The 14045-nt window shown below is 37.9% G+C and overlaps 1 protein-coding gene across 1 annotated transcript in view; it reads right to left on the minus strand.

The window, feature by feature from the left end:
• ATR (ATR serine/threonine kinase) overlaps positions 1 to 14045 on the minus strand; it is a 1835177-nt gene that overhangs the window by 461635 nt on the left and 1359497 nt on the right. The window contains exon 36 of the mRNA XM_044071973.1: positions 9857 to 9999. Coding sequence (XP_043927908.1) covers positions 9857 to 9999 — 143 coding nt within the window. The remainder of the gene's footprint in view (positions 1 to 9856; positions 10000 to 14045) is intronic.

A 14045-nucleotide genomic window follows, 5' to 3' on the forward strand; every position in this document is an offset into this window, starting at 1 on the left:
CCAGAAGATGTTCAATCCCCTTCTTTCAAAGGCCGATTCAGGCCAAGTCCCTTCCGGATTATCCGCCCACACAAAGGGAGGCAGCGGTATAGAAAATTTCCATGCTGCTAGAAAAATGAGTCATCCAGCCCGTTCCCACAGACCAGTCTGGATTAGGCATCTATTCCAGGTTCTTTTTAGTGCCAAAGAAAATGGGGGACTTGAGGCCAATTCTGGACCTCTCTATCCTGAAACTGTCAGTTGCCAAGATGAAATTCTGGATGGTCACTCTCCAACCTATCCTGCCCTTATTGCAGGAGAAAGACTGGATGTACTCAGTACACCATCAAGATGAGTACTATCACATCAAAATGGACAGATGCTCTTGGAGATTTCTCCGCTTCCGACTGGGAGCCAATCATTACCAATTCACAGTGCTACCCTTTGGTCTCATCACAGCCCCCAGGGTATTCACCAAAGTGATGGTGGTGGTAGCATCTCACTTGCGGCTGCAGGGCTTCCAGGTCTTTCCTTATCTGGACTGGCTCCTCTCCACCCTCTCCAGGCATCAACTCTGCCAAGTCCGGGACTTTCTCATCAAAATCACTCACTAGCTAGACATCAGCATCAATCTCAACAAATCTCTGTTACAACCGGTTCATGTTCTGGATTTCATTGGAGCCTGGTTGGACTCCATTCAGGCCAAGGCTTTTCTGACACCTGACAGACTTCCCTGCCTCAAACATCATGCCTTGCAGAGTCTTCAAGTTCCATCTCCTCCAGCGGAGTTGGTTTTAAGAGTGCTGGGGCCCATGGTGGCCATGATCACCCTTATTCCTACAGCTCGGTTACAGATGAGGGTGCTCCACTGTCACATCCTATTTGGCTATGTCAGGCATGCAAAGATTCTCTTCTTTGGTGGATGCAGTCCCCAGAACTTCTATGGGGTTGCCTATTTATTCTCCCCTCTGACCACAGTGACCATGGACGCCTCCCTGCTTGGTTGGGGGGGCATTGCTTGGGACAGACAGTTCAAGGCATGTGGTCTTCCCTGGAAACCCAGTTGCATATCAACATCCTGGGGATGAGGGTGTTGCAAGCTCTTCATGCCTATCTCTAGGGACAATTGCTATCCAGACAGACAATATGTCAGTAGTCTGGTACAGCAACAAACTAGGGGAACCAGGTCTTATCCCCTTTGCCGCGAAGCCATGAGATTTTTAGGAGTGGGCGATCTTCAATGGTCATTCAATGGTTTGCAACGCACATTCCAGGGAGGTCCAAAATTCTAGTGGACAGGCTAAGCAGGTCTATCCTGATGCCTTACGAGTGGTCTCTGAATCCTTCATTAACAAAGCAGGTCTTTCTAAAGTGGGGTCAGCATTGCTGCGATCTCTTCGCCTCTCCTTTCAACGCTAAGTGCAGCGGGTTTTTTGCTCTGAACCCCCCCCCCCCCTGGGGGAGCCCTCCCAGAGATGCTCTAGTTCATGCTTGGACCTCCAGTCTTCTCTATGCTTATCCTCCTCTTCCCCTTATTTCAAAACTCATCCAAAAAGCTCAATGGCTGGGGAACTCCGTCATCCTCATTGCCCCCTTCTGGCCTCACCAAGTATGGTTCCTTTTTCTGTGGTCTCATGTAGTGTGTCCTCCCTGGACGTTGGATCTGGTTTAGGATCTGATCTCACATCCCTCTGGGATCCCACATTGAAATCTGGCCAGTCTGAAGCTCACCGCTTGGGTGCTCCGGTTCCCATGTTAGTTAGGACTCCCGGGTTATCTTCTCCGATTAAGAATATTTTGGTAGCGGCTCATAGATCTTCCACAAGGAAGATCCAGTGGGACTTGGATCCCTTCACTGCTCCAGTTCCTGTCATCTTGGAATTTTTGGCAAGCATTTTTCAGCAGGGTACCAATTTCTCTACAATTAAAGTTCAATTAGCAGCCATTTCTAATTTACACATAAGGAATAATTCAGCTTTTCTATCCTCTTCTAAGCTCTGCAAAGCATTTCTGAATGGTACCTTTCTTCTTAGGCCACCAATCAAAGACCCTATGCCTCCCATGGGACCTTAACTCTGGTCCTGCAAGCCTTGGTTTCTTCCCCCTTTGAACCTGCTGTTTCAGCGGATCTACAATTCCTGTCTTGGAAGACAGCATTCCTGATTGCTACTACTTCAGCTAAACGGGTGTCGGAGCTTCAGGCCTTATCCATTAAGCCCCCTACATGATCTTCCACAAAGACAGAGTTTCTTTGTGAACTAATCCTTCCTTTCTGCCTAAAGTGGCCTCAGAATCAAACATCAATCAGGTTATCAACCTCCCTGTCTTCTTTCCGAACTTTCAGAATAAGGGAGAGTATAAATTGCACCTGCTGGATGTTCATAGACAATTATGTTTTTAACTTTCACAGAACAAAGACCTTCTGCAAATCTGATCAACTCTTTGTTTCCTATTCTAAGCCCTTTTTAGGGAAGCCTGTGTCTAAGGTCACCACTACTGCTCATTAGATTTCTCAGTGTATACTCCTGGCATATTCAACCAAGGGATTGCCTCCACCAGGTCCTGTTAAGGCGTACTCTACTAGGTCTTTGGCTACTTCAGCTGCCTTTTTGTCCAGAGTTTCTTTGGATGACATCTGCTCTGCAGCTACCTGGGGATTTTCACATACCTTCATCTCCCATTATAAGTTGGCTCTTCTCTCCAGAAGTAGGGCATCCTTTGGTTTCACTGTGCTACATTGTGTTGTGTTACTCCCAGGTGTCTGGTAGCTAGGGATTCTGTCCCACAGGTTGAAGAGCAAATGAAGAAAACGTCAGATAAATAAGTTATGTACTCACCATAACATCCCTCCCTCCTTCCCCCTGCCTTATATGGGCTGTGTGGTGGTCTGGCTGGATAAGACATGGCCCTTTCCTTGGCATAAAGGGTTATTTCTGTTGATACTATCTGAGTGTTCTGGTATCAGGGGGTAGAACGTGGTGTCAGATTGGGTTGCTATGGGGAGCAGCAAACTCAATCTGAAGGGAGGAAGGAAACAGGGGCATTAAGGGTGGGGGAGGAGCATGGAGTTTGGATCAAATGCTGGAGAAATTCGTCCGAGTCGGATCGGTCCTGGATCCATGTCCCACAGGTTGAAGACAAATGAAATGCAACAACTCAGATGGAATGTTACGGTGAGTACATAACTTCTTTTTTTCAGCTATACCACAGAAGCTGGGAGGAGCAGACTGCATTAATTTTATGAAAGCACAAATAAGCAACTGGACTGGCATTCCACAGTAGTAGTTAGTTGAAAGGCCACATCGTGTGTATGCTCCAAACCTGGCTATGAGAAAGCAACCTAGACCTTTAATAGTAAAGATGCAATCCTACCAGCAGGAGGAGTTGATTCTGACAAAACTGTGGCAGAAAAACAAAATACTAAAAGTGGGGGACAGCAGAGTGTTTGTGGAGAAAGATTACTCCTGTACACCAGGCAGAAGAGGAGTAAATTTATTCCACTATTCAGGGAATGTTGAGATGCAGGTGTGAGATTCAAACTGCTGTACCCAGCTGTCATCAAGGTATTCTTCCCTGGAGGGACAAATTCATTTTTTGATGAAGAACACACTAAAGAGGAAATACAAAAGTTTGTCCAACAAAAAGTGAGCTGTGAAATAGAAGGAGATTCTGCTTCTAGTTTTTCTGGTAATAAAGACCACAGAAAGACTGTACCTGGGAAACCTTTTCCACTGTTTCAACACAAAATGTTGGAGAGAAGGGAGAGAGCATGAGAGCTGACAAGAGGAACTGACAGTATGTTGGAAATAATGCAGAGACATGATATGGGGGATGGAGATGATCAGTAATAAAACCAGTAACTTAATGTGGGATTACAATGCAATAATTATATTTGTGAAATATGACAGAACAAGAAAATCTGGAAATATTGGACTTTTTCAGAATTTGTTGGACTTGTGGGGGACTCCAAATTATATGCCCTACTTCATGACATTAATGTTTGGAAAAATGAGAGGAAGATGGGGGGAGAAAAAAAGCATTTTTTTCTTAACAGTACTATTTTTGCGGGGTATGATTTTCTTTACATGGTATAAAGTAAAGTTTTCTCAGTTATTTGTAAGTGTAATGGGGACTGTAAATTTAAAATAGGTACTATTGTTTTTTTTTTCTTTCTTTCTTCACTCTCTCTTTCTTCTTGTTCAGTTTTAAGAAATGTAGGCACTACAATGTAAAAAGAAGAAAAGAAGCCTGGTTAAAAGAGCAAGACAAAATACAAATTAATGTGCTTTGTCTCATTCTTGCATGGGCAGGAATTGAATAATTTAATTAATATGCTTAGGTTATATGATATATAGCAATATATGTGAAGTAAATGTGAACTTGTTAATACAATTTGATTACTATGTTGATGGACAAAGATTTAGACTATATTAAGAAGCCCAAGATGCAGACCATCCTTACTTAAACAGCGTAGTCTGTCAACCATATCCTCCCTTGTTGACCAACATTGCATCACCTATGAATGACACCAAAAACTGAGCCAATTGTTAAAGTAAATTATCTTTTGTCATACTGTGGCATTATTCTTGTAGAAAGTAGAATTTTGTTCAATACTAGGCACATACCAGCCTGGGGGACACACAATCAGTGACCGCTATCATATTTGTCTTCGTACAGTCTTGAGAGGGGAGTATAAGGTCATTCACACCCACACGAACAACCGAGTCATACTAGTACTTGAGGCTCAATGACCTGAGTTGCATGTGTGATCTGGCAGATCCTGCCCCCTGACTGGTAGCAGACTGTGACTATCTCCTTGTGGGACATGTGTGTGTCTCATGATGGAATCACCTGTGACTAGGACATTAGCTGGTGTGGGGGTTTGCCTTATGAGCTTATGAACTGAGACATATTGTGCTAAGGCTGTATGTGTCGTAGTGGATACTGCTTTGGTACAAAGCTTATGAATTTGCTGAGGAGCCCCATTGTTATAGTTACACCTCGAAGGTCTTGGGGAATTGGCCTCACCATAATTGGTCTGTGTGCTACGTCATTAGTGAAGGTGTAGGTAGGATGTGGTGTTGTGTTGTGTACTTGTGAGTATGAGTATTGCCTCCAATGACAATATACAATTACATCTCTCACATTAACATTATCTCCAATTGTTTAGGAATTAGGTGGTTGTCAGTGAATATGAGACAATTACTACATTGTCTTAGGATACCTATTTCCACCAAGCTGGCAGAAGACACAAGAGAAAAGTGCTTACTCATGGTTCCAGACATTTACAAATACAGGGACATGCTCTTCTATGTGCAAACCAAGCGATTGCCATGCAATCTGATATCCATATAGTCCAACAAGTATTCTCCTTTACTGGAATACTTAGAAAAATATTGGAAAATGTATACATTTGCTGATATTAGCTTCCATAGTTATCTAGAGGCATGAAGGTCGGGTTTATTCTCAGGATTGCCCTATCTTTGTAAAGGACCAGATATGGTGGTTTTATGCATAAAGCCTGAAGTTTGTAAATTCTTCCATCTGTGGTAACTGCTACCAAAAAAACACTTTTTTGTGATATGCAATTTTAACTCAGTGCTATAGTTTGATTCAAATGGAATAAGCATACGATTTTCCAATACAAAACAGAGATCCCATAGAGGAAGCGGGTCTGAAAAGAAAGGCACCCATTAGAAAACCTTTACAAACCTTAAAAGATGATAGTGGTGAATTCTGAAATCCTTGGTGGAAATTTGAAATAAATGACATATGGACATGTACTAAAGTTTTGTGTCAGATAAACCAAATATTGCAGGGAATGGAGTTGAAAAGGGATCAATTTGAACATGTATTTTGACAGTGTAATGAGTTGGCAGACTTTAAAAATTCTGTACAGAGTATTCTGTAAAGAACACTAGCTGAGCAAATAAGTGAAACCAAGGAAATTATTTTTTAAGCTGGGATACAGGATCTGAATTGCCTAGACATAACGAGGCTTTGTTAAGTTTAATTCTGGTGGCTGCCAAAAAATCAATTACTAGAAAATGGAAATCAAAATCTAAACCAACAACCAAAGAAATGGTGTGTAAGCGATGCCACCACCATGGAAACAGTGAAATACTGTATTAAAAACTCTTTAATAAGAAAGGTTGAACACTTTTATTTCATTGTATATTGAAACTTAATCAGAACCATTCAATACAAAAAGCTCCCTGTTTAAATATACTCCAGTGATCTTTTACATCCACTTGAGCTACCACTAATTCAAACAGATGGGACCACACGTTACAGTCGCCCATCTGACGGAACGCACACTAAGGAGTGCAGCAGACAACCCACTATGCTGCAATACATCATAATTACTGAGAGGAATTAATCTAAGTACCTGGTGTGGAAACAGAATCTAAAGACTTCTGATTCTGCAGCACTAAAGGTGTGTGCGCTACCTGTTGAGCCACTGACAGTTTTTTCAGAATATTTTCTGCTACTTTATGTATATAACATTATGCATGGGTCTTGTAAATCTCAAGGACATGAATCCAAAATCTTAACTCTCTTGTTATGTCTAACTCCTCCTACCCCCTTTCATCATTTATAACCTTCTGCTTGGGTAATATATACAAGCCTGAGTTGCACAGCTCTAAAGTATTCCTTCAAATTAGGTAATCCTAACCAGTTGTTATACACGTGAATCGACTTATCCCACTTAACTCTTCCCCTCCCAAATAAATTTGTTCAGCTCTAATTGTTGCCTACAACTTCTCCTCTGGTTGATAAAAATATGCCTGACCTGTATATAAAACTAATGGACTAGAAACATTTCCATTGCTCGTATCTTACTATCCATACTTAAGTTCAAGAGTTTTCAGTTGCTCAAATTTGTATTATCTTTTGTTTAGTTTCTTCTGACATATCCTTAGCTGCTATAACAGAATCCTTTTTAATCCATATACCTAATACTTCATCTTATTATGTCCCCATAAATACGGGTGTTGCTGAACCAATGTATATGTGGATACAGAGTTTACTATTACAGCCTTTATCCTTCCTTTATTTTGTATTCTGAAAATAATGCTCCACGGCACCAAAATGTCTTTTTGGATTTATTAAGTACAACATAATACCATCTCCAAATAAAGCCATTTTTTTAAATTACCATACCAGTTATATCTTTGAAGTTGTGAATTCCTTATTTTCTTTGTCAATGGCTCTAAATCTAAAACAAATAAAGGGGAAAAAGGACATATTTGCCTGGTTCCTCTGTTCAAACAAATTCTGTTGAACAGGAACCCTCCCATCTTCATTTTTGCCTCTGACCCTTCATATATCCTTCTAATTAACCCTTATTCCACTCATCTCATTTTCGAGATTCACTCTTCTGTATTTTCAGTCTTTTTTTTGGCTTGTCAGCACTCGGCATTTCAAGTACCAATATTTCAATAGGGAGCCCAACTGCCAATCAAATATCGTTTGATATTTTGAACTGGATATACACAAATGTACACGTTTAAGTACATATCAAACAATAACAACTTATACTGCCTATGGTGAAGCACTGTACAAACCCAGCTGCACTTCATACAAAACATTTTATGTCCCCTCTCCAGACCACAATGAATGTGGAAAAGACAAAAGCAGCTGAATACATCATGTTCAGGTGAAAGTTTTCCACTGAAACAGAATAAAAATTGACATTGTTACATTTATTTACTCATGTTCTAAGATGCAGTCAATAAAACCAGGCAGCGTTTGAGATCCCACAACATTAGAAGGAAATTAGGAAAGAATGAATAAAATGCACATTTTAAGTAAACCTATTTACCAAAGCAGCAATGCTGACATATAACTACATCCACACTATAAAGACAGCAACCACTATGCTCCAACCTGGGAGAAAAGCAAAAAAAATCACCCAATTGCCATGCTTCCCACCTCTAAAAAATCCTTGAGAAAAGTATCTATACTCAAGTCCTCCAGTATCTCTTAGACATTGAAATTATCTCCCATAAACAAAATGGCTTCAGACCCAATCAATGTACTACACCAGCACTTCTGGACTTTATGAATACTGTCAACTTCAACGGGAAAATGGTACAATAGTCTCTGCTCTATTCTTAGATCTTTCAAGAGTATTTAACTCTATCTTACCCCTTTAAAATCTAAAACTGTTAGGCCTCTCAAATTAAGTCCTACAATGGTTCAGTGGCTATCTTTAATACAGAGACCAAGTGGTCAAGTGGAATCAAACTCTTTTTTCTCCCAGTTAAAATAGGGATATCCCAGGGTTCAATCCTGGGCCCCTTACTTTTCAACATCTTCATAAATGACCTTCAGCCAGCATCTAATTATACCATGATGGTAGACAACAGGGAGACAAAATGACACTCATCTGTACAGCAGAAAATCTTAACTCATTGCAAACAAAAACTCAAGAATCATTTTTCTCTACCGAGTCTGGGTTTAACTCCCAAATCCTGCTAAATCCCAAAAAGACCAAATTACTTTTCTTTACTCCCAAATCACACAATGATAGTAAGCCTAAACTAAGCATTACTTTCCTAAGCAACACTCAAATTCAACAACTTGGTTATACCAAACTAATCAGGATCACAACTGATAACCTAAAATATGTCTTACATACACAAAAAGTAATAAAAAGACATCAGAAACTTGGGACCCTATAAAGCACAAATTTTCTTACTGAAAACAGCAGAAAAACTAGTCCCTGCCTACCTACTTCCAAACAATACTTTATGCCTCACCCATACTCACTAATCTGTACTCCAATGTGCCCACTAAACTACAGCAATGACGCACTGCAAAGCCCACCAAAAACTCAAAAGGTTGAAACTACCTCAACAACTCAGCTACATTTGTCTACTTATGGCAGACAATCTAATCTATAAATCAAACATATGTCCCAGTCTAAAAATACCCTTACACCATACATAGCAATAAGAAGTGTGCAATCCATGTATAAATCTTTACTAAGCACACAGAGCTAACAGTTCAGGAGGTAAAGTCCTATGCGCCAAACACATTTCCAGAATATGGAACTCTCTCCCTCTAAATCTAAAGTTCAGTGGTAACCTTTTTTCATTCAAAATGCACTTGCAAATCTACCTAACAGATTCATGGCTACGTTCTTGTAACATATCAGAATCATCCCACCACCACCCTTCCTTGGAATAATCAAGAGTCTCTCCTGTGTAATTAAGTTGCACATAGCAAACATATTTTGTAAATAATTTTATCCAGTATCGACTATTCTTATACTCATTCACTCTAGTTCTACTGGAATTAACTATACTCACTAATTGGTTTCTCCTTTATATTCTGCTCTTCCCATTCAATATTCTTCTGTTTTGCTTAACAGGTAAATATGAGCAAAGAGTACAAGTTACCATCAATGAGTGCCACAGATTTATGTACTTGTATCATGATTCTGTTTCAGTATTATTTTATATTTCTGTTTTTTTAGGACTCTGTTTTATGCCTTATAATAATAACTCTGGAGCTTTTCTCCATGGGCCTCTGTTGAAAAGGGGTCAATGTCCTGTTGGACTTTCCAGGGAAGCAAATGCAAATAAAATAAAGTAAGTAAATAAAAACTCAGATCAACTCACATTTTCACTGCAAATGAGCTTTAAACAAAGTAATTTATACCGAAAAGAAAAGTCTCAATCTGTTCTGACAAGTAATATGCTGTGTATTTTCTTGTTTCCACATTTTCTGTTAACTAATGCACTTATAATTTTTCATATCACCATTAATTTCAGTCTCAGTACAAAATTTATAAAATTTAAACTCGGGCTTAATATGGAAGTGTCTTCCTAACTGCAACACTTAAGAATAGTGGGTTGTATTCACTTACTTTCCACAGTGATGAACTATGTACCGGATCAATTCTCCTTGTTTCTCCATTTTGTTGTCTGTTACCATGGGCATCAACTTATCATAGTACTTTGCTAAATAAAAATGTCCATCTTCCCAGTCTGGTAGCAACATGGTCACATCCTATACACAAATACACAAGGAAAATGTCCTGTCAAAATTGTTAAAAGTACAGTATCATCTATCTAAAAAGGATTAATTTTGACAGTTCATAACTACATTTAAATATATGCAACAAAGGGGATAAAAGTGGAACATGCACGCAAATTAAAATAATTTCTCCTGAGGGACCCTTTAATGATAGCAGAAAAAAAATGAACTGCTGTGCTGGTCCACTAACAGAAAACATATGAAAAGTGGAACAAAGGGGGGTGGTCTGCTACTTTTTACTGGATCCACACAGGTTTTATAATTATTCCAGCTTTCTGAGTAATCAGTCCCTCATCAGGAGTTCTTCAGTTACAGATTATAAATTATCCACTTGTGCCCGAAAAGGGAAGAAAATCATTTATTTCTCATTGGTTGACCTACTACAGTTAGTGACAATAAATCTCTGTATTGACAGTTTATGCATTTAATAATGTAGGCACCCATAAGGTCTGACTTTATGAAGACCACCATAAATCTAGGAGAAGCAAGGCTATTTTTTCTTGTTAAACATCTATTTTATCTCTTGTGACATAGGCAAACATATTTATATAAAAGTAATCAAACCATATTAACAAGTTCACATTTACAAACATTATACATCATATATATTGTTATATATCATATAGTCTGTGTAACATTACATAAATTATTCAATTTCTGCTTTCTCTTTTTTATTTAAACAAGAAACATCTTTATTAAATGATCACTTATGACATAGGCAATCATACACATATATAAATGAAAACAAACCACACTGACAATTCCTGCTGCAAGCATTTTATATCACAAACCATATTGTCACAATCCTAGCTGCAAATATTATACATCACTTATCTAGCCAATATTATACATCATTTATAATCTACCCAATCATTGTCAGTCAAGCATAGCTCATTCAAGTCCTGCCTTCTTTTAAACCTCATTCCTCCCTTGTATGTACTGTTTCCACAATTCCTATTTTTTTCCTATGCAATGTGCTCCTATCCTTTCTTAAAGATCCAAATTCCAGTTGTTTTATCTCTGTTACTATATTCACTACTTCTAGTACAGTCGGTTTAGACTTTGATTACCATTTTCTAGTAACTGTTTTTTTTTGGCGGCCACCATAATTAGACTCAGCAAGGCTTTACTATGTCTAGGCAATTCTGATTCTGTATCACAGCTCAGAAAAATCATTTCCCTAGTTACACCAATTTGCTCACCCAGTATCTCAGTCAGAGTAGTCTGCAGGGAATATTTAAAGTCTGCCAACTCACTACACTCCCAGAAAATATGTTCCCAATTACATCTTTCTTCTCGAACACACCTCCAACATTTGCGGTCTACCTGAAGAAAAATTCTCTGGAGTCTACTCAGAGTACAAAAATATCTATGCAAACATTTCCAAGCATACATCCTAAATCTTCTAGATATTGTTGCATATTTGGGAGACATACATATATTCCCCCAATATCCCCATTGTGTCTTTGTGAATTGTTTAACCAATCTCTTCCCAATCCTAACCTCCTCTGATTGATTCTTGTAGTTATCATGCAATATTTTATATAATCTACTAATTATTCCTTTTTTAATGGCAGCTTCTGTTATAGATTCTAATAAAAAACTCTACCAGCACTGGTCTTTCGTTTAGAACCCCCTATTTCTTTCTCTTTGAGTTATACTCCGATAGCAATCCTTGCTAGGGAAGGCAATCTCTAACCTGCAGTCTAAATAAGTTCTTGGTGTCTTCCCATTCTATTACCTTTCCCTCTCTATTTATTTGCTCCCAAAAGCTTGGTTCCTCTGCCAGTTTTCTCCAATAAATTCCAGCCCCCTCTTACCTATTGTCTGTATCCCTAATTGCAGTCATCCCTACCAGCAGAATCTCCTTTCTCCATTCCTGTGTTGGATTAGTGCTAGGAATACTTTCTGATACTTTATGAATATAAAATCTCTATTCCCTTAAAGATCTGGATCCAAAATCAGAGACTCTCTTGTTTCTTGTGCTTCCCCTGTTTCATCATCATCCCTTTCCACTTTGAATTATAGGTTTCTGCTTGTGCTATGTATAGGAGCCTTAACTGTGTAGCTCTGAAAATACCTCTTTAAATCGGGTGATCCCAATCTGCCCTGTTCTACTGGAAGACTCATCTTATCTCACTAGATTCTTGAAGTCTTACCCTCCCAGATAAAATCCTTCAGCTCTTTATTAATAACTATTCACAACTTTCCCTCTGGTTATTTAAAATATGTCTGGCCTGTGTACAAGACTAAAGGGATTAAAAAATTTTAACTGAAAAAATATAAAAAAAAACAACCAAAACTGACAGTGGTAAATGAACACAAAAAAGCAAAAAACAACCAAAATACAAGGGATAGAGATGAAAAACTACAGTTCTAATGATTTAATAGCCACATTTGTCATACAAATGACTTCTTCAGAATAAATACATTAACAATCCATTTCATTAAATATATCAGTTGGACCAATCACTTTTAAAAAAATAATTAAACATTTAATTAATGAATCACTTTCTTAAAGACAAATAACCAAAAACAATCTTTATAAAAATACAAACCCTACAAAAACCTATGTAAAAATATATATGTACACTGTGTGAAAAATTATTACAGAAAATATAATGACTAGAACTGTGAATCAATATGAATCTTTCTTAATTTTAAGCCTTCTATTTAAAAAAAAAAAACTGATATTTATAACTTCATTCAGACTGGGGTGTTTATCAGCTCCAAATCTCACCTCCTACACTGCTTCTTTATTCTCCTATCTATTCTTGTAGTCCCTATCCCTCACATCAAGAGTTAACTGTTCAAGAATAGAAAAAATGAATTTTTTATACTTATTAAAAGCATCTAGAATGTTTACAAAGTGCATTATTTACCTCTTCCTTTTTGATGGAATAAACATGCTCTAGTTCTATCCTGAAAGCGTCTGGTTGTCATCCCAATATAACAGGCATCACAGTCAGAACACCTACCAAAATATAATACACCTTTGGTGTTACAATTATATCACCCTTGTATACTAATGGTATAGTTAGGATGTTCTACATGGGGATATCTTGATTACTGTTGATATTAGTTCATTGTTTAATTCTATACCCCATGATGAGGGAAGAGATTATACTAGGAAATATCTTACCACACTCACCAGTATTCCTGGCACCCAGGATAATTTTTATTGTGGATTATTACAGGTGTTATTGGATAAGATTTATTTTATGTTTAATAAGAAATGTTATAAGCAAAACAAAGGGTGGCTGTGGGCTCCCCGGCTGTACCTGCTTTTGCTAACATTGTTCTAGGGTGGTGGAAATATGAGAATATGATTTTCCTAAAAGAAGAATACAAAATAATATATTATAATACGTTTGTAGATTACCTTTTCTTAATAGCAGGGGAAGCATAGATGACTGTACTAAGATTATCAATAAATTAAATTGTGAGTCTGATTTTTTGCACTTTACCTTGGGAGAATGTGGTTTAGAAGTTAGTTTTCTGTATGTTAAATTAAAATGGAGTCAAGACAGTAGACTTTTTGAAAGCAGTATACATAGGAAGAAGGTGTTTTCTAACAACTACCTTCATTATCAAAGTTACCATCCATCTTTTTTTTAAAGAAAATATCCCCAAGAGGCAGTACATTAGGGCCTCTCGGATGACCACTGATGAGGGGGAAGTTTGAGAAAGAAGTGGAATTTATTACTTCCTTATTTGTAAACACAGGTTATAAGAGGGAGTTTTTATTAAATGTGGTAAATGAAATAAGAGAAAAAAAAAATAATTTTCCACCCATTTTAAGAGAAGGCTTTGCTCCTCGTAGGGGTATTTCTTTTGCTTTATCGACTATTAATAGAAGTCTGACTTGTAATTTACTAATAACTATTGATAGCTTGGATATTAGGAACATTATTAGTAATAATGGGAAAATAATACAGGAAACAGTGAGTTGTTTAGAACAGCTGGAAGGAAACAAGAGTTTTGTATATAAATGAGGGATTAACATTAAAACTATTTTA

Source organism: Protopterus annectens, chromosome 5.part0 (genome assembly GCF_019279795.1).
Source record: "Protopterus annectens isolate FY-2018-M chromosome 5.part0, PAN1.0, whole genome shotgun sequence".
NCBI lineage: Eukaryota > Metazoa > Chordata > Ceratodontiformes > Protopteridae > Protopterus > Protopterus annectens.